The 23,127-nt window shown below is 36.4% G+C and overlaps 1 protein-coding gene across 1 annotated transcript in view; it reads right to left on the bottom strand.

Annotated features, from left to right (window-relative positions):
- Positions 1-23,127, bottom strand: part of LOC308704535 (NACHT, LRR and PYD domains-containing protein 3-like) — a gene marked incomplete at both ends in the record, with an annotated part of 36,033 nt that overhangs the window by 4,339 nt on the left and 8,567 nt on the right. The window contains one exon of the mRNA XM_081388905.1: positions 22,026-22,199. Coding sequence (XP_081245031.1) covers positions 22,026-22,199 — 174 coding nt within the window. The remainder of the gene's footprint in view (positions 1-22,025; positions 22,200-23,127) is intronic.

The following is a 23,127-nucleotide window of genomic DNA, read 5'->3' as shown; positions in this document are numbered from 1 at the left end:
ACTCGAGTATTGTTTTGATAAGAAATCGACTAGCAGAAATCAGTAGTCGTGCAACCCCTAACACACACACACACACACACACACACACACACAAATATTTCCAACAATATATAATATAATGAACACCAGGTTTGTTGTGCCTTGTAGGCATAAGCTATGCGCAGTGCTGGGTAAAATAATAACAATAGATAGCAGTATAAATCTTCCAAAATATTTCAGTAACAACCAAGCTAGAGAAAAATATATTGATTATCATGTTACTTCAAATGTTTCCATTCGTTGTGATGATATGAAATGAGATAATAGTAAAAACATGAAGCCGTTTGGTGTGTTTTGCTTTTCAAATTTTCAAATGATACATTCAAACGTGATTACGGTGCAAAATCTGATACATTCAAACGCGATCGCGCTAAAATATAAAACATTATGGTTACCATACATATCTACGTTTGACCAGATATCACACCACACTATATACCAGATATAACAAAGTAGGCTTAACAGTAAACACGGGTCTAAATATTATAATATTCCCCATATATCTAGCAACAGTTCAACTGCAATGTGACATTTATGCAACAATAACAAACTAATATGTAAAAATTTCTTACCTTAAATCTTTCTTGTCTTCAAATCGCGTTCTTCTTCTTCTTCTGAGGTAGCCTAAATCCAATGTAAGCTCTGGCGCGTCTTTCAAACACACACACACACATATATATTAGCCTACTTTTACCATGCTGTGTTTTATTATAGAATATAAAAACATCCTTGTGTTGAACACGTAGCCTATAAGCACTGAAAGGTTGCCTATCATTCTAGTTCACATTTCACATTTCATGTTTCTGTCTATATATACATGTACATATATGACATTAGGCTTAGTTCATGTTTTTACTCCAAACTCCTTTCATGACATACATTTTAATCTGGCACGACCAGTTTAACATGTCTTACCTTAAAAATCTTCTCATCTCAAATCGCGTTTGAAGTAAATCCGAGGTAAATTCAAGGTAAACAGCACAGCACAGCACAGCTTACAGTCGTCCAAACGCGATGAAAAGGAGTAAGTTACGAAGTCTCTGCTTCTTTGTTTTGAGTATCATTTGCATGTCAATCGCTCGTGCGCGCGTAGGCGTGTTCAAATTCAATTTAATGAGGACGCGTTTGAGAAACTGTACATGCCGCTGCTTTCGTATGGATTACTTAAAAATAGAATATTTGTTTTTTTATATAATTTACATACTTTAAAAATAGAGATTCCAAGCGTTGTATAGACATGCGCTTCAAGTCTGTGTGACAAACATTCGCTGAGTTACAGGTCATTTTCTGTCGCGTTTCAGAATGAGTTTCACATTGAGAGAGACGGCAGAACGCGCATCATGTTTATTTTCTTTGTTTTACGAAAAACACAACATTTTGTTTTTATTATGAGTGTACACAAATAAAAGAAGACATTTAACAGTTTTGAATGATGTACAATACAAGTATGTAAAATCAAAATCAACAGAGTATTTTGCACTGAAAAAAACGAGCAGATCACGTCGGCGTGATTGCCAACCTCAGGGGGTTAATATTTATAATTTACTTACACTACAATAAGGTTTCATTTGTTACACACTAGTTAACTACATTAGTTAGCATGAACGAACCATGAAAGATTCGGTAACACTTTAGAAAACTGTTTCTTACTGCTTACTAATGAGGAATTACTGAAGAACTAATAGGTAATTCTTCATTAACACTTAAGTCACTACTGTTAACTACTAAGGAAGATGTGTTAACTAATCAGTATGTAATAGAATTTTATGATTGTGTTAAGTATCAGTTAATCAATAACTAATGAATTCTGTCACACCTCCTGAAGAACTACTATTAATTATCTATTAATTAAGGGTCAAGCAAAATAACTATGAAGTAACTACTAATGAACAGTCATACACAGTATCACTACAATAATCCGGGTTAGCAGTGGAGTGGTGGATGAAGAACACATATCAAGTGCTTGAGTAAAAGTACAGATACCCCAATAAAATATTACTCCAGTCAAATTATAATTAAGCCATTTTCAAAATTACCTTAGTAAAAGTACAAAGGTAATTCATTTTTAAAGTACTTAAAAAGTAAAAAGCACTGATCAATGTTTTTCTTTTTTTTTTCTAGACAGTTTTAGTCATTCTTCAGTACTAATAAGAAAGATAAGTGCAGACATTTACCTATAGGCTATAAACTGATCTGCAAATAAGCAAACTTTTTATTCCAATAGCAAAACTTATCATAATGTACATTACACCTTATTATTATACTTAGTTCCGGCAATATCGCGGTATTCTACATTTTACAGTGATTTGGTGATCAAGAGCGCAGGCGTTTGCATCCTCTTCTGGAGAGTTCTCAGCGCCGCTGATTTGGTGCATTTCTTCTGCGAAATACAGGTTTGTGTACGTTCTATTTAATCTATAAAATCATTACTGTGCTGTGTTAGTCTCTCCCTATGGAGGATCCCTTTCCCACTCTACAGAAAAAGCGTCGTCGGGAAAACTCAATTTGCGTATCTACCCCGAATTGATAAAATAAAATAAAATTCTGAATCAAAACTATAAGGAAACACCAGTAATTTGTTTAAGCTTGGTTTGTAGGGAATTACAAACCTGCACACATATATTCAAACGCACATAACTATAGAACCAATTCTTAATGCGCATGTGAACGCCATCAGCGTTTCACACAGGATCGCGTTTAAAGTTTGTGTAGAGAGAATGGTGTCGTCTTGGAGGCCCCTAATTTAATAACAAATGATCGTTGCGACAGAAGCGAATCAATCAAAACTAACTTTAGCTGGAAAATAACTTTATTAAAGAACCGCTATTAAGCCAAAACAATCTCTGTTACCTTAAATTATACGTTTATCTCTGTAAAGCTGCTTTGAAACAATCTACATTGTTAAAAGCGCTATATAAATGAAGATGACTTGACTTGACTGTAAATCATTTTATTATATGCAAGGCAACATACAAGGATGCGATGTCAGTTAGCCTACCTAGCTAACGAGTCAGTCTTTTTTGCGTGATGGAAACGCCTGATCCCTTGCATAAAACAAATTATTTTATTTCTAAAGACACTAAATCTATTTACATCAGATGTTAAATCTGTTCTCAGAGCTGTGCACTGCTTGTGTATGGGCAGGTTATGGAGTCACAGCATCTTTCAGCGGCGGTCTGAATTTAGCAGTTTCTCCGCCGAACACGAGCTCAGCTCCCGCAAGAGATCCAGCACCACTACTGTGGAAACGGGAGAACCGGTTGATCACACTTGAATTTATTTTAAAGGTTTAACTTTTGATTTTAAAATGTTTGTTAAACGAGTTTAAATGTAGGCAGTATTGTACATGTTAAAACGAAATAAAATATATGCTGAAATGTTCTCATCTGAAATAAAGGAAGATATCATGTAGCCTATTTTAACGTTTCTGTTCCTGCGTTTATTCTGTATTATTATTTGATTAGAAAAAATACAGATTAATAACGTTATTTTGTTTTACTTTTTTTTAGCCTAGTTTGTAATAATAATAATAATAATAATATTTAGGCTATAATACTACTACTACTACTAATAATAATAATATCTCTAATTTCTTTCTTAGGTTTCAGTAAGTCAAATTTAAGACCTTTTTAAGACATTTTAAGACCATAAAGATTGAAATTTAAGACCTACACAACGCATTGCCAAAAAATATTCAAATCAAAGAATTCATTTTATTTCAATGAATTCAGTAATTGAAAAAGCATTAATTTAATTTACAGATAAAGCAATCACATTAGTAACCTTCCACACCCAACAACGCATGTCAGAGAAAAGAATCACAGAATCCTGTTCAAAAAGTACTAATACTACACAATGAAATCAATTCACCAAGTTTTATGTTGAAAACCAGCAAATAACAAATAAAATTTGCATCAATATGCACTTTGTTTACATAAACATTAAAATAATACCATTAAAAATGATAGCTTTTAAAAGTTATAGTAAGTTAAATAGATTTTAAGTGTCTTGCAACATGTTATATACTAACATGTACAAGTTCAAATAAAGTTTTGACAAAAAAGGTTTTTATAAAAAGATAAACCTCACATATTTCAGACTTTAAATCATTTTTTATAAAAAAGAATGAGTGAAAAAAAAAACTGAACAGTGCACTTTAGCTTATCTTTTATTATTAATAGTAAAATTCGGTCAGATTTTCCCGTGGCGTCTGTCGTTGCTATGCAACCATGCACCGCTCTCTCCACAACGACAAAAAAGTTTTAGTGGCTAATGGATTTCCACCACCAAGAAACGCTTGCTGTAGCTCTGCTACAATTTTTATTTACGGCGAAGAGAATAACACCCGTAGTGTTTGGGTGCACCCCCATCCTTCCTGTTGACTGAGCTTTCAATGCTGTTACGGAAAGAGTGAAGCTGATTGGTTGGTTCTTGTCACATGACTTGCGGTGGGTTTGCAGCATTCTGAAGAGTTGAGATTTTTTTTATCTCGCTGCGCCTTGAAAAAAACGAGCGCGTCGCTTCAATTATGACCGCGCTTACATTTGAACGAACTTGAGCACGCAAAAGACACTATGGGCCCTATTTTAACGATCTGAAACGCAAGTATCAAGCGCGAAACGCAAGTAACTTTGTGGGCGGGTCTCATAAATGACTCTCGCGCCCGACGCAAATCTAAAATGTGTTGGTCTGAAGTATTTTCATTATTCATAGGTGTGGTTTGGCCGTAATGTGAAATAAACCAATCAGAGCATCATCTCACATTCCCTTTAAGATCAGGCACGCTTGCTCCATGGCGGATTGCTATTATAACGGCGGATTTGCCAGGAGTGGTTCACAGCCGAGGAGACCGACATTCTCGTCAGGGAAGTTGGGGATGGAGAAACACACCCAAATTAACTTCGGTTAAACAGGCGTATGATAATTTGGGTAAATGTGTAAGCTAGATGTATGCTTTTATAATAAACTATCTATCTATCTATCTACATTTACATTTACATTTAGTCATTTAGCAGACGCTTTTATCCAAAGCGACTTACAGATTAGGACTAAGTTAAGCGAGTCATCATGAAGAGGCAAAAACAACGCAAGAAGTGCTCAAAATACGAAGTTCAGGCATTATTCAGAGTAGCATAAGCCCGGTAAGCGAGGTTTTTAAAGGGAAAGGGAAGGTTTTTTTTTTTTTTTTTTTTTTTAAGAGGTTAAGTGCTCACGGAAGAGATGGGTTTTCAGTTGTCTTTTGAATGTTGTCAGGGATTCTGCATTCCGGATGAGGGTGGGGAGAGTGTTCCACCAGCATGGAACTGTGTATGAGAATGTTCTGGAAAGAGATTCTGTGGCTTTCTGTGATGGAACCACGAGACGTCGCTCGTTGGCCGATCGTAGGCTTCTGATAGGGATGTAGGCTCGTAGGAGTGAGTGAAAGTAGGAGGGAGCTATCTATCTATCTATCTATCTATCTATCTATCTATCTATTTATCTATCTATCGTAATAATGTATGATTGGCAAAAATGATAACTGCTGCGTCTGTGTGTAGATGAGAGAATCAAAGTGAATGCGCGTTGAGCACACGCTACATTGATTATGGCCCTTAAAATAGCATATGAATAACATGCGCAATGCGCCACTGACTTTAAACTGTTTTTTTTTTCCCGGCCAGTTGCGGAATTGTTTTCTAAACCTGTAAAATAGCATGAGGGAACGTTTGCGCCGGAACATGCCTCCTCTTTGCGCTGAACCACCCCCGGGAGCGCAAGTGTATATCTTAGTTAACCGACGTGCGTCTGTGGAGGGAAAAGTCCGCCGTGCGTGGGTGCAAAATAGGAATGATACATGCATCCGTGTACAAAGTCAATTGCGCTGGGTGCAAGATAGGGCCCTATATGTGAACAGCCTGTTGGCGTGCTCCATCAAATCAGGCCACGAGCTACTGGAGCTCGTTAGCCGCGTGTTGGAGACCCCTGCTCTAGAGCTCCGCTTTGTAGGCTACGACGCGATACTTTTTTCCTACTTTGTAATAACTTTCTGCGGCCAACGTTTCTGGAAATGTACGAGGGCAAAACCTTTTTAAGACCTGACTAAACGAAATTTAAGACCGCGGATGAAAATCTGGCCGTTTTTAAGACGTTTTAAGGCCTTAAATTTAAAGTTCCGAATTTTAGACTTTTTAAGACTTTTTAACCTGTTAAGCTGCAACGCCACTTTTGAAAAATCCCCAGAAATGACATACCCAAACTTAAACAGATACAGTTCATGAACCCTTTGCACTAAAAGCACAAGTATGATCTCATTTGAAAGCTGACACCTGGCAGTTTATTGTAAATGTAGAATTAATTATTGTCATAATGAAAAAAAAATTTATAAATAGCTTCAAAGTTTTGTAAAGTTATTAGAAATAAATTTTTATGAAACATCCTCATGAAAATAAAATTGAAGTTGGCACTGTAGCAATCTAAAAATGCACTACAGCTAAAGCCACATGTCTAAACATTTTATGTTTAAAATCTGAAGATAATAAGTCCAAAACTGTGTATTTAGTTACATGTTTTCCAAGACCATCTCAAATGACTTTATTTTGATTTGACGCTAAAATGCTGCTGATGTTTAGTCATCTTCTAAGTCATCCATTCAGTCTTATTGTCTCTATTGTTTTGTGGTGCAAACGAGCACAATTCAGTCTCAGTCTCCCCCTGCACACATTCACACCTCTCCAGCCTGGTTATGGCTCGAAATATGCATTTCTTTTGTCTGCATTATAGTTACTAACGACTGGCTATTCACAGGCTCTTCATAGGGTTTCAATCCCTAATTTCTTTTATCAAAGTTCTTACTTAACATTTAAAAACTGGACCAAATGCCCTGCTTGAATAATGAAACATTTCAGTAAGCATATTTAGAAAAAAATCATAAAAGGATAACTGCTATATGTGGCAGGTGCACCTAGAGCTAGCTAGCATGTTAGCTTAGCACACCATCAATACACGACAATTTATGAGATTAAAGCTCCAATATGTAGGAATTTTGTAATAAAATTTCCAAAAATAACTTGCACAGTGTGATATATTTCCTCCAGTTGTGTACTTACAATATCTCAAAAGTCTCCAAAGATTTTTTATTTCAGAGAAATTCCGATTTTAAATAACTGGCCGTCCCGGAAAAGAAATGTCGCGCCTCAGTGACGCAATATCCCTTTTTTCCGGTGTGGACCATGTGATAGGATATTCCACCACACCGGATTTTTTTTTTTTTTTTTTTTTTTACAACTTTATTGAGGTTTTTTTTCTTATCACAATAAACAATAAAGACGTCTGACAAAGAATAAAAAAAGAATAAAATAAAAAATATGACCCACCACACCGGAATATCGCATGGTCAAATGCGGAAGTGGTGGGTAAACCGTTATAGCCATAGACTGTATGGTTATAGCTGTTATGGATCACAAACTCTTTGGCGAGTATTGAAGTGCCAACAAAACGAAAGCGTCCATATTCGGATACACTCAGACTGTGTGACAAACGGAGGAATAAAACCCAGATAAATATCGGCAGGCGTTTTCGAGATGGAGAGAGCTGCGCGACAATCTTGGACTTGACCGAGACTCTTCTCTCGCGAGTGTATTGATAGACAGGTAAGACATGCAACTGTCAATAATAGCCCTTATAAACAAAGTTATATTGCTCTTTGTACTTTGGTAAGGCTTTTTATCACGTGTGGTGACCGAGCTTATGGCAGTACAATTAAATACAATCGGATATGATGTTAAAAAAATATATTTAGTCATTACTTGCAAATGTTCGTTCAAATTTACTTTTAGATATTGGTTTGAACACGTTAAACAACACGGCATTAACCATAAAAACGTAAAACTGCACAACATTATCCAAACAAATCATTTGACAAATAGCTGTATGTTGTAACGGGATAATATAGCATAACATTTCACGTTCCTTGCAGTTCATTAATTATGATGAAATAAAATAATACGATCAGACATACAGGTAATACAAAAACGAATAAATTACCTCATAAGTGATCATGATTCATTAATTCCATGTAGATATATCGCTAGATGGTGAAAACGCATTAAAAACGACATCTCCCATCGTCACCTCCTTCATAGCGTCATCAAGCTTCGCCTTTGTTATTGTTGGAAACTGCGCCCTCTTGTGGTCAAAGTCGCATACTGGAGCTTTAAAACCATGTTTGTGCTTCAAACTTAATTTATAACGCAAGTCGAGTGTTTTAAATAATCTTCTGTGATATAATTTCGCTTCAGATAAAAAAATCTGACAGAAAATACATTTTTTTTTTTATTCTGCACAATGATAAAATCTATATCGATTAGCATTACATTATAAATATAATCTATTATTATGGAAATACCTGACATTACTCGAAGAACACAGGTAAACCAAATATAATTTCAATCATGTTTATTGTCTTCAAAACGTCTTTATCTGCATGTTACAGCGATCTCTGATAGCTTTGAATGTGTTCGAGACTTCCTGGATTGTCACATGATCATGGCTCTTCTTCATGTTCCATATATGGACTATTATTGTGCATATAGCGCCCTCAGGCTGTTGGTATGGATTGAAAACACAATACATCACAGTATCCATCGCTCATAATGATTACATCGACGCATTTGGGCATAAATTCAATAAATATTATTCCTGTCTATAGAAATCTGATGAAAACTTATGAAAATATATCAATATTTCTCCAAATCTGCACAGTTTTGAGCTAAAGCCCTGAGGGACATTGTTTTGTGTATCGCTGTCATGACGACAGCATGGGAGTTTTTTTATGAATGAAAGCGGCTGACGCGCATAATTCATATTAAAGGTATCGACTCATTTTTTCATTTCATAACTCCTGACACAAATTAAGACATAACTGTAACTATAAGTTTTTCAGAATACAATAGTGGTCAAATACTGAAACTTGAGTCTTATATCTTTTTAATGATGTATAGTTTGTCAATGTATAACATTAAATCTGATAGTAATTTTTAACTAAATAAAAAAAAAAACACTTCAGTGCGCCGACGCACTGGTGAAGCTTAACAGGTTAAGACCCCGCGGGAACCCTGATGGATATATATTGAAGGCGAGAAACAGGTTTTTTTTATTTAAATAAAACTAAATAAGATGCCAAACAAATTAATTTAAAGTGAAAAAGCCTCATTTCTCATTCGGCACAAATCCAAATGTTTCACTATTTGCTAATCAAGCTGAACTATTAGGCGTATTATGTAGCAGCCATAATCACCCTGTAGCCCAAGACTGGTTGCCCACTGAAGCTAAGCAGGGCTGAGTCTGGTCAGTGTCTGGATGGGAGACTCCTGGGAAAACCAGGTTGCTGCTGGAAGAGGTGTTAGTGAGGCCAGTGGGGGGCGCTGCTCACCCTGTGCTCTGTGTGGGTCTTAACGCCCCAGTGTAGTGATGGGGACACTATACTGTTAAAGAGCACTGTCCTTCAGATGAGACGACAAACTGAGGTCCTGACTCTCTGTGGTCATTAAAATCCCAGGATGTTCTTCGGAAGAGTAGGGGTGTAACCCCGGAGTCCTGGACACATTTACCCACTGGCCTCTGTCCATCATGGCCTCCTAATCATCCCCATATACTGATTGGCTTCATCACTGTGATCACGTCTCCTCGACACCAGTAAGCTGTGTGTGAGCAATAGGTTAAGCTTTGTGCTTGGCATTATTGACGTAAAATATCATCTTTTCCACATAACAGCACAGTGAGGCGGTGGTCACGCTAAATGTCACAGATAATATTACAGACTATTCAAATTGAGTGGTGTAACATTTTCAGGGTTTCTGCACATTTTTTAAAGTCAAATTTAAGGCTTTTTAAGTCCCGAAGAAATCTAAATTAATACCATGCATTAGGGGTGTGCAATATTGACAAAATATGTCTCGATCGATATTTTCAAAGTTTTGTTGATAATAATTAGATAATATTTTACTGATTGTGTTTCTGTGCTTGGTGCCATGGCTGGTTTAGGCCTGTTGTTGACAGCTGACTGACGAAGATATTCATATTTTTCATATTCTATGCAGTGGTCAGTTCACAGCAGTGACAGTGACATTTTTTATTAAGGGGTAATATTTGCCATCTTAAATTGATTTCCAGGGGCATTTTCACCTATATATGGACATTTGTAGATGTATGCATCACCTTTTATGTCAAATTCTAACATTCAAATTAAATTCTATTAGAACAATTACACAATACCACTGTTACCAGTCAAATTAAATCATTAAATCAAAATCCATCTTTGCAGTGCAGAGGTGACACAGAAGTGGCATCAGATCTGGCATTAATATATTTACACTGCATTTACAATTGCATAAATAAAGCTATGAGATTTTTTTTCAAAATTGTAAAACCGCGCTACTGAGAAGCCAACCGCAGAGGAATGCAAGTAACCGTAGCAACCGCGATATTCGCATGTTTTCTTTTTTCATAAGGCTATATACCCTTCTTGTTTTGAACTTTGTGCATGCGTATTGAATGTTAAATAAGTTAATAATGATAACAAGACGTGATTCATGACGTCATATCATGGTGATTTGTACAGAGGCTTCATTGATTTGCACTTAAGACTTAACAGGCAGTGAATGAGAGAGATCGACTGAGCGCGTGCGATGACCTGCGTCTGTCTTTGAGGTCAAAGTCAAGTCATATAGATTCGTGAAAAGTTTTCTGTGTCCAAGGAAAGCGAAATATTTGTCGTGTCATCCTCTTAACGTTTAAGGGTATTTACCATGAATGGCATCAGTGACAGCGCTGGTCAGCATCACAGCGCGAGGACGCCGCGGGAATCAAAACGCATTGCTGGTCAGCTCAGCCTTGAAAAGTGGAGCTTAACAACTTGTTTCATTACTATCTTTTAAAGAATCAGCGTTTTTGAACGTGTTCGTTGAATGAAAGGTTTTATGACTCACTCAAAGACAGTCCATTGCCGTAACAATGTAATGCGCGCTGATTGACAGCTCAATGCGCAGAGGCGCTGTTTAGTTTCGGTTACATTGGTTACTGAAAATGTAGGCTACTCATTTTTGTGCATGCTGACCACATGGTAAAACCTACTTATATAGCAACAAATAAATATAAATATATTGTAGCGACTGAGACAAATCAGACTTATTTGCAACCCCCCAGGCGGGGCGAAAAGGGGCCTGGTTGCCATGGCCGCGATCAGATAGGACTCTCAGGAATGCTAACAAGTAACTAACTCTGCCACAGATATCAGAACAAACTCTCCTGCATTCATTTATTGATGAACTGACTGACATGAAATGAACAGGCATTCCAGAACATTTTGAGAATGATTTACTGTTGTGTGTTTTGTCTTTTAATAATTCTGTTGATACTATGATCTCTTTGATACTATGTAGTTATTACAGGACCAACTGTCTATGTAACCCCACTTATACCATGTTTGGTCTCGATAAATTGGTACTTTGAAGATCAAAATGATTGTGTACATGATATGCCAATAGCTGTGCAACACATTAGAATTACTAAGAATCTTCCTTAGTATAGTGTCATTAAACACCAATCCAGCATGCCAGTCCGAGTGAGCACGCTTAAGACAAAGGCTTGTAAATCCTGGTGACAGAAGAAACTCCCGCCAGACAGTCCACCCTCCTCATTGGTACAGCAAACCCAGAGAGGGGTGGCCATTCTCAGGCTTTATTAGAGACTGACCACAGTGACCGCTCTCTCTTCTCAACGCTTCTCATCCGACAACAAGGCAGCTTCTGCTGTTACTGGGGGAGGGGCTGGACCCCTTCCCCCCCACTTGGGCCCAGCTCCCTGGGCCCAAACAGGCCTGAGCAATGCCTGCCATGCTTTCATACTTCAAAAAGGGAGTCAGACTTTTCTTCAATCTAGAAAACAACTGCAACTTTACCATCACTGACTCAACGATCCACTCCTGGTCTTCAAGCCAGGACAGCAGGCTTCGACGCACAACAGCCATGTGCTCGAAGCCACCATGCTTTTCTTCAAGGCCATAGACCCATCAACGAATCCAATCTTCATCCACTTAAAGATTTTTTCACGATTGCAACTGCCATGCAAGTATTCTTTGATGAGATTGCTATGAAATAAGCTGATGGTTCTTTCATTTCTTTCCATACTGAAATAGATCGTATTCCATAGTTCTATTTCCTGTTTCCGGTTCCACATAACTCACCCCTTTACCTATGCATGTATGTATGGATGTATGAATGTATTTATGTTTGTTTAGTGCAGTGTTGTTTTCGTCAACGATGACGATAACGAAATGATTTCGTTGACGCACCTTTTTTTTAATGACGATAACGCGACGATGACTGGCTAAAAATGGCTCTAAGGTGACTAAAACATGACGAGACGTTTTCGAGTTTTCGTTGACGAGACGAGAAGGAACGAATATTATTACCAGTCTGACGGTTGCCAACCGTTCCGTATAATACGGAATCGTCCCGTATTTGACACAAGTCTTGTTCAGTTCCGTATTTTTGAGAATAAATTCAGTGCAAATCCAGGACAGACACATAGCCTTCTAATATATGTCAGACTATGAACGAAGACATTTGTAGGCTATGAGAAAAAAAACCGACAGTGTGGTAGACTAATTTCTCCCCCTGTTTGTCTATGATCAGCATAGCGTTTTTAACATCTTGGAACATCATCAGAGAATGCCCTTTTAATTGGTCGTTTCAGTCATTGTGAGTCACGTATCGTAGCAACGATGACGACAAGTGACAACAGCGGGAAATGTAAAAATGACTACCTCCGAGCAGCCGGCGAAAAAGAAAAGAGCACAGAAATGTAAAATTGAATGGGATTAAAATTAGAGCCCGACCGATATGGATTTTTGGGCGCCGATGTCGATACCGATTAAAAAAAAGCCAGATACCGATATATCGGCCGATATTATTTATGTGTATATTATAATACAGTAGCAATATTATTTATGTGTATTATAGTACAGTAAGTTTGGACACACTTTACAATTGGTGTGTACAAACTTTTGATGGCTACTAGAGCCCGACTGATAAAGGATTTTGAAGGCCGATACCGGTACAAATATTTGTTGGTTTTAAATTTATTTTTTATTTTTTTCCAGAAACGCGCAACAAAACATTAACAAATTTCCCTAACATTAGTTATTTGTAGTTATTTATGAGTTTTAACTAAAATAATATGATAATGCATTTTAAAAAGAAACTTGTTTCTTTTATTGTCACAACAGAACAGAGGAACATCAAAATATATTAAAGTTCTGATAAATAAAATGTATAAAAATACAAACTTAAGATTTTTTTTAAGACTAAACGTTTAGTCCTTTGAACAAAAACAACAATTTCACCTTCAAATTGACAACAAATTCAAATTGTCATAATTTACTCTCTCAAGTTGTTTTTTTCTTCTGTTGAAAACAAGTTATTTGGATGAATGTGGGTAACCAAACAGTTGATGTACCCCAGTGACTTCCATAGTATATTTTTTTTCCTTTGGAAGTCAATGGGGACCAGCTACTGTTTGGTTACCCACATTCTTCAAACTATTAATATTAGAAAAAAATTAGAAGGAAATTAATACAGTTGGAACAACATTAGAGTGCCTGTAAATAATGAGATCATTTTTATTATTGGGTGAACTATCCCTTTAAGGACAAGCGGCAATGTGTTTACAATTGCTACTGTCTCTTTAAGAGCTGAGCACGACACGTCTAATGTACACGCATTTGAAAAGCAGATTTTCTCTCAATTTTTGCCTTTACTTTAGACAACCGACTTTGTTTATGTAAGTCTTGTGTGTATTTAACAGTATTAGCACAATAATACTCGAAAGATAACTTAGTCCAGTATCCAGGCGCTGGTAGAAAGGCTTTTAGTGCATGTGAGCTTCACATGTACGCGCTGAGAAACGCACACGTTAGAACAGCGCATCAGTATTTAAAATTAAATGTTTAACCGACAAAGCATTAAAGCACATGCACATTATGAACTTTTGTGAACTGCAGTGTTAACATTTTATGTGAATATAGCCTACGTCGCGTTGTTCCGCTTCACTCTCGGCTTATTTAACCGCAGCAAAACTGGACATGAGTCACGAATTTTGTCATCCTTATTTGAGTTAAGAGAACTGATAGGGATGTTCTTTTAATTGTTATTCAAGCAATGTATGTCTCGTGAGTCGTGACCAACTCACCATGAACACACATCACCGCTGATCTCACTCGCGGTTCTCTCTGCCCTACTCGGGCTGGATCAACAGGTTGCAGAATATGTGGCGCGTTATACACGAGTGTTGCCAACAGGGACGGTGTAGAGTGCCCTCTGGTGGACAAACTATACAACGCCAACACTCATAACATGGTTGAAGGGTGTTTCGTCCGTTTTTATTTTATTTTTGAAATATTCGTTTATCAGCCGTTATAAATGCCGATACCGATAGTTTTGAAAATGCCTAATATCGGCCGATAATATCGGCCTGCCGATATATCGGTCGGGCTCTAATTAAAATACCCGTGGCTGGAATGCGTGAGGGACAATGAATACAAGGCCAATTGTACCATATGCCGTCGCGTTTTTTTTTTTTTTTTCATTTGTCACGGCGGAGTGTGTGATATTAAGCAGCACGCATCAGGAGATAATCTAATAATTCTATTGAATAAGTTCGCACACAAGGCTACAGAATACTGTTGTGTTTATTTTTCTTCAAATGCAGTCTAAGCCGGTGAGTTTTGAATGTTATATGTTGTATTTGTTTAAGTTAAAAATAAATCGTATTATAAACTAAACAAATCCATGGTTCATTGTTGGCAAAATGATCATGATAGCCTTTATATTTCACATCTATGTGGTTCAGTCTTGTATATTGATTAGGCTTGTATATTGTATAGGCTATTGTATATGAATTTAGTCTTGTATATTGACTACTTTGCTATTCTATAGGCCTAATAAGTTGTGTTATAATATGCTATAAGGTATGAAATATATTTATCTAAATGTATCAATTAGTTTCCACAATATTCACCAGTAGTGTTGTCAAAAGACCCGGTACTTCAGTACCAAGTCTGTACTATTTTTTTTAAACGTCACGGTACCAGGTTTTCTCAAACCCGGTACTTGATGCGCGTGCATGCCCGAAGCGCGTGCGGTTGCGTCCTCTTTATAAAAGCGCTGATGCCGATCGGTGGTGCTGCTGCTGTTGTGGTGCTGATGTTTTTGCGCGTGCAGATACGTTATTTCAAATGGCGCGCGGCAAGCGCGCTCATAATAGAAGCGGCGCGCTCGTTTTTCCATGTGCGCCTGTGTTCATGAATGCATAGCAACGACAGACGCCACAGGAGTACAAACGCTTGTGCGATCTGCGCTCTCCATGACGACGAGGAACTCTTAGCAGGTTTAAAAAGCCCTTTAAAAGTTAAATATGAATGCAGTTTTGGATTAAATAAAAGTATAGTCAAGTCAAATAAAACATATATTGTATCTCCTGTAGGGCTGACTTCTAATAGTCGAGGATTCGACGATTCGATTCGGAGAGGTCTGATTCGACTATGAACCTCATAGTCGAATACATGGGCGTCAGTTTGGTTTGAAATGTGCTGGGGACAGAGACGCATTCGCATTTTCAGAAGGGCTGGGTACCATTTTTATTTTATTTTTTCAGGTCATGTTTTGAAAGACGATGTCCTGTAGCTTACTAATGTAAATAGATAAAAATGTATTCAAAAATCTACTTCACATTTTCAGCAGGGCTGCGGAGCGGCTGTGAGTTGACTCCACACGGTTCTCATGTGCGTTAAAAGCTTTACATGGTTTAATGTACCTAAACAATGATTACCAAATTCCCCTCTCATGTTGCTCCACATAACCACTTAAAATGATAAAAAAAATCGAACCCAGAGTCCAATTATTATGGACGTTATCTGATATTAAGCGTTTCGGCTTCACATTTTCAGCAGGGCTGCGGAGCGGCTGTGAGTTGACTCCACACGGTTCTCATGTGCGTTAAAAAGCTGACTCCACACGGTTCTCATGTGCGTTAAAAATCTTTACGTTGTTTAATGTACCTTAACAACGATTACCAAATTTCCCTCTCATATTGCTCCTCATAACCACTGAAAATGGTCAAAAAATCGAACCCAGAGTCCAGTTATTATGGACGTTATCTGATATTAAGCGTTTCTGCTTCACATTTTCAGCAGGGCAGCGGAGCGGCTGTGAGTTGACTCCACGCGGTTCTCATGGGCGTGAAAAAGCTTTACGTGGTTTAATGTACCTAAACAACCATCACCAAATTTCTCTCTCATATTGCTCCTCATGTTTATGAAATGTTATGATATATGTGTGATATATGTGTTTTTTAGCTCTTTTGTTTGAAATGGAAAAAATCGAGCTGCTATCTAAAAAAAAAAAAGAAAAAAAAAAGGTTCGACTATCAGTCGACTACGGCAAAATCTAACGAATCAGATTCGACTATGAAAATCCTTAGTCGAAAACAGCCCTAATCTCCTGTATAGTTTGGTAATGCTACAATAAGATACCATTCATTAACATTACTTAATGCGTTATCTAACATAACACATTGAGTGAACAATATATTTTTACAACATTAATTAATGTTTGTGAATGTTATTTAATACAAACACTTGATTGGTCATGTTTGTTCACTTCATTCATTGTGCATTAAATAATGTTAATAGAAATAATGTTAACTTTTGATTTTAAAAATGTATTTTAAAATTAACCCCTAAAGGAGAATAATTGCGACAGTATATAACTATTGTTTTTTTGTTAGGTCATTTTATCTAATGTTATCTAACAAATGGAATCTTGTTTTAAAGTGTTTTTAATACTACAGTTTCCATCTTTGTAACTGTGATATACACTTTAATATAATTATGTAAATTTAATCTAAATTAAGCTTTGGTACCGAAATTGGTACCGAGAACCGTGGATTTTCACTGGTATCGGTACCGAATACTGAAATTTTGGTACCGTGACAACACTATTCACCAGAAGTCATAATTTCAGGGGTTATTTTTCAAAAAAAATAAAAAAAAATAATGAATTGCAACACTTGCTACAACCTGTCAAACCTAAGCCCATTTCCAATACTTTTTAACCTAAATTAATTTGTTAAAGACTACTTTTTTTTTTTTTTACTAAAATTGACTAAAACTTTGAGTTTTCGTCGACTAAAACTTGACTAAAATCTTTTTGTGTTTTCGTCGACTAAAACTTGACTAAAACTATCAAGTTTATAAGTGACTAAAATGTGACTAAAACTAAAAAGCATTTTCGTCCAAAAGACTAAGACTAAGACTAAAACTAAAAGGGCTGCCAAAAACAACACTGGTTTAGTGTTAGTTATGTTTGTGATTTAGCTAATAAAACTTGTGCACAATTATGAATTTGGTTTCTGATCCTCTGTTTGCATACAAAGTCCCTTTTACGATTTTGATCTTGCTACATGCTAATTGCTGTACATAAGGAATAATTATTTTTCAGTGACCATGAACAATACATTTTCCTTAGAATAAATGAATAATCAAAGAGTTCGTTGGAACTGATTAATTGATTGTAATATTAATTTGGCTTACCTCAAAGTTAATCTAATTAACTGACCCAAATATTAATAATTAATCATAATTGGTAATTATGGATTATTATTAATATTTCCCCTTTGAGCTAATATTATTACAATATCTAAATAAATAAATAAATGGCGATAATACCGTATACCGCGCTATTGAGCCACTCTAAATTACCGCAAGGGAAATTCCTTCACCGCGACAGCCCTAATGAGATTGTTAAATATGAACTGATTTCTATGTTCTAATGATTTTAATGTTTTAATTAAAGGGTACTCTAAATGTGAAACTAAAACTGCCAGTAGGTGGCGGCAAGTCACTGTCTTAATAAGTGAGTTGAAGGAGTCATTCATTCAACCGATTTGTTCAAACGGCTGATTCATTTGGGAAGCAAGTGGTTGATCATTGAATTCCAGTCAAAAAAATCATCGCTGTCTGTTGCATTGACTCTAATGGCTTCATTTTGAAATTCTCATCAGCGAAATAAAGGGAAAACAAACAATATTGACAATATTGTTTATAAAATGTAACTCACAATGTTAATTTATTGTTAATTTAACTGTTATATAAAATAAATAATCACATTTGCAGTTGTGCACGGGAAAACGGAACTCTTGCTGATATTGTAGGCCTATGATAACAACATAACATGATATATATGAGACAAAAACTCATTTGGGAACATACCTATAACCGTACACCTCCAGCAGTGAAAGCATGAGAGACAAAAGCGATGTCAGCTTGCAGTGCCTCCTACATCGTTAAAACAATGATCACAATATCATAATAGACAATACACATCGCACACCACTACGCACATAAAGACTAAAGACGCTTCTCCTTCTCTCCTCCTGTTTCGCGTGCAGGAGACGGACGTAATGATGCCACGAATGCCGCGGAATGTCACGTGAACAAGCAAATCCACAAAGATAGAATAATAAATAAAAAGTATGCTAATTAGATGGTTCTAATTTAGAAAACATTTAGATATGTGTAAGTCAAATTGCCATCGAAAATTTAAGACCTTTCATAAGTAAAAATAAGACTTTTTAAGACTTTTTAAGGCCTTAAATTTTAAAAATCAAATTTAAGACTTTTTAAGGATCCGCGGACACCCTGATTTTATGTGTGTCACAATCACTGTCAATGTCAACGTCATCGTCACTGTCATCCTCACTGTCTTCTGTTAGTCTCCGTCTGCACTATAGTTCCCATCATCCTCTCCGGCTCACACCTGCACTCAATCCTCCATTACCCGCACCAACCAGCAATCATCTTGATCATCCCAGCTGTCTGCCATTGTCTAGTTATCATCTGTGTATTTAAGTTCCTGCTTGTTCAGTTATTCTTTGTCTGGTCTCGTATGTGTTTGATGGTTTTCTGTATCACCTAATGGTTTAAATAAATTATTTTATCTTGAATTTATCTTCCTCCTTCCAAGAGAGTAAACTCTTACTGCGTAATTTATGGTCATCCACATAAAAGCAAGACATAATTCATAAATTTACAAAAGATATTCAGATTTTGTAAAATAACGAAAACAAACGTAGTGTCTCTGTTTCCTTTATAGATCACTTGTAATAAGTTGAAGTAATTTTTTTAGTTTGATCCGACACATTTTTTTCAGTGATTATATAAAAGCTGATATAACAAATGAAAACTATATATCACCTAAAAATATAGAAAAAATGTGAAAGAAGAGGTTAATGTAATGAACAATAAAGAGTCATGAAAACTCCCTCTTTCAGCTCAAGTCTACCTCACAATCCTTCTGAAAAATCCTCTTAACCCTCTGGGGTCTAAGGTGTTTTTGGGGTCCTTGAGATGTTCTGACATGCCCTGACATTTGTGCTTTTTTCAGTTGCTTATAAACATATTAATGGCAAAAAAGAAAATACACTCTATTTAGCACAAACCGGGCTACCATAATATGTGAGCAACACGAATGTACATGTTTGCATTTTTGAGAGAATAATGTTTATGCATGGTTATTGAAAAAACTAAAAACTAAAGTTTCTGAAATAAGGCCACAAAACACATACTAAATATGTGTCAATAAGACTTTTGACTAATTGATGTTGTCGCCTAGAGTTTTTTCTTCAACATGATGTGAAAATCATCCTGCCTAATCATTCACATTACACAATACATTGATTTGAATTTTGCAAAACACTTTCTGTTTGGAAAGGCAATATGCGGAGTGGGCGTCAACGACCATCATGCATATTTAGTGGTTCACACCTGAGGAGACAATGGGGCCCGCATACTTAATGAGCCATTCATTCAGGTGTGTCACTGAGCCACATTGATGCAAGAGCAACAGTTGGAAGCATCTCAATTGTTTTTTTTATTTTTCCACAAATTGTGCTTGCAAATTGGCCTATAATATCCAAGGAAAACATGTCTAGTAATTGTGCAGTTAATTCTCATACTGTATTTTCAGTTTTGGAATATTTATCCTCTCCCCAAATTTGTCACTAATAAAACATAATAAAAAAATATTTAAAGAAAAGGCTTATATTTACCTTTTAATAGTTTGTTTACATCTACCTTGTAAATATATATTTTTTAATTAAAAAGGTTACAATTACAACAACAATTCAAGTGTAATCTTTCTTTGTAAAAAATAAGTATACATTTTATCATACATATTTCAAAGTTAAGGATTTGATTGATTATTTGATTACTTTATTTTTGACAAAACATACTATATTTAACATATGAGCAAAAACTGGCAAACAAAAGCTTATTTGAGGTGGCAGATATTTTACAGTAAAAATGTATAATCTATCCAAAACTAATCAACGAAATGTTGTCTTTCATATGTCTGTAACATAGGTCTTTCATTTTTATTATAAGAAATATAAATGTTAATTTGCAGTTTAATACGTTGCTTATACAAATAAATTTTATTTCAACATATTTCAGTCGATTTTTACTCAGTATAACAATACAGTTTGCTAAAAGCGAAACATTCATTCACACACAGAAACGCCTGACTGTAACGTTGTTTTTATGAAATATTAGGGCATATAAATGTTAATTTGCAGTTTAATACGTTGCTTATACAAATAGCCTACATTTTATTTCAACATATTTCAGTCGATTTTTACTCATCTCAGTATAGCAATACAGTTTGCTAAAACATCATCATTCATTCACACACAGAAACGCAATTTAAATTTAAACTGTCTTTTTGCGAGCTGTGGTAAACAGCGCGCATCTCTGCGGCTGCCGTTCATTCATTCACAGAAACGCGATTAACTTGAGAAGGAAAAAAAACTTACTACAGTATTCCTCAGCTCAGTCGGATCCTCGCTCCTCGCAATACCCGCACTCTGAGGTAGATTTTCCATTATTATTATTCCTCACAGCGCTGCCAGACGGTGTAAACAAGTAGGCTACAATGATATGATAAAACTTGTGTTTTCTCAAGCTGATATGGGGGGCGTTCACAGGTTTGCAGGATTGCCTCAGTAATTTGCGTTTGAATAGCACGCGCTCTCCGTGGGCGGGTTCACATTACATTTGAATGAGCTCTAATGAGCTCGACTGGAATCGCTCTCTTTTAATACAGATTTCACAAGATGAGAATATTTGTTTTTTATATAAATTACCTCATTTAAAAGAAAAGAATTCAAGCTTCATGCCTGTGTGTCTGTATGCCTGTTTGACTGAGTATTCGCTGAGTTACAGTTCATTTTCGGACGCGTTTCAGAATGGTCTTCACTGACAGAGAGAAGGCAGAACTCGCATCACGTTTATTTTTCTTTATTTGGCAAAAAGCACAACACTTTGTTTTTATTGTGAGTATAAAGTACAAAAATAATACACATTTAACAAAATCGATTGATATATGAAACTTGCTTGTAATATCAAAGTCAACAGAGCAAAATTCATTTCTTTTGAACTGAACTGAAAAAAAAGCGAGCTGGTATCGCCGGCGATACCGCCGACCCCAGGGGGTTAAATGTGTGTGTGCGGCTGTGAGAAGAAGAGAGGGAGTGTGTGTGGCAGAGCAAGACAGAGGAGAGAGAGAGAGGGACGAGCGACTGTCATCTGTCAGCGGCCCATGCCGGCTCTCACTACATATCAGGGGGAAACTGGAGGATTTTACAGCGGACAGTGAAATTCCTACCAGATCATTGAACACAATCTGTATTTTCCCTTTAACAATATTTTAAAATATTAATCCTCTTACATCATATGAACAGACGTAAAAATTATTTGATGAATTTGATCATGTTGTTTTAATAGCTTTGCTTGTGATTAATGAAATAATAGTTATTTCCCTGCATTTTCTTCCATTTTGATTATACTTTATGAATTCACAGTGACAGTTTCATGTGAGAGTCACGTATGATCTTACCACAGTGTCTCCAGTTTACAGTGAGGATTCTCCAGTCCAGCAGAGAGCAGCTTCACTCCTGAGTCTCCTAGTTTATTCATCGTCAGATCCAGTATTCTCAGGTGTGAGGGGTTTGATCTCAGAGCTGAAGCCAGACCAGCACAACCTTCAGCTGTCACACCACAATACCTCAACCTGTAGAGAACAATGACACACATTAAGCCTATATCCAGAGATAAACATGACAATTATGATCCACATCAGTTAGGATTAGGGGATTCAATCCACAGTTTGTACAGTATAAAATTCTATGGAAAATCCCCATTAAAACATGGAAACCCAACCTGTGTGTGTGTGTGTGTGTGTGTGTGTGTGTGTGTGTGTGTGTGTGTGTGTGTGTGTGTGTGTGTGTGTGTGTGTGTGTAAATAATGTATTTGTAAACATTTTAAGGAACTTGTGTGTGTTAGGACTGGGAGACAAAAATCGACTCACCAAACTATCGAAATTTTTTGGTTCACGATTTTAACATAGATTTTATTTTATTCCAGAATCAATATTGATTCAAATTAAATTGCTTTAGTTTTGTCCTTGCTTATAGACGAGGTTGACAGAAGTTAGCCACTTTTGTTCCAACAGAGGATGAAATGTGTCGTTATCTATGAGTGTCGTAATATCCATTTCAAGTGGACGTGTGGAAGAGACGTGAGACTGAAAGCACTGAAAGCCCTCACGCTGCTCATATACTGAGAGAGAGATAAGACAGTAGAGCTGCACGATTCATCTTTAAAATACTGTGATCTCCATTCAAACACTCACACGATCTTCTTCAAATTCGTCTGTCTATTAAACCTTTGACAAAATCATATCGCTACATTATAAATCTGTGTTGGCGCTGCCGCTGACCCAGAGAGAGTCGTCATGAAACAGCTTAAAAATAGAAGTACTGGGATAAAAGATTAAAGTTAGAATATAAACACTGATGTCTACGGTAGCGATCACAACAGAGTAAATCAGCTTTTGATAGAAACAATCGCAAATTGCAATTCTTAAAAATCGCAATACATATTGTATCGGAACTCAAGTATCGTGATAATATCGAATCAGGAGATAGGTGCATCGTCC

The sequence above is a fragment of the Scardinius erythrophthalmus genome (assembly GCF_964197995.2).
Source record: "Scardinius erythrophthalmus genome assembly, chromosome: 16".
Taxonomy (NCBI): Eukaryota; Metazoa; Chordata; class Actinopteri; order Cypriniformes; family Leuciscidae; genus Scardinius; species Scardinius erythrophthalmus.
Note: the sequence above shows the minus strand (reverse complement) of the source record. Positions and strands in the feature narration are given on the sequence as shown.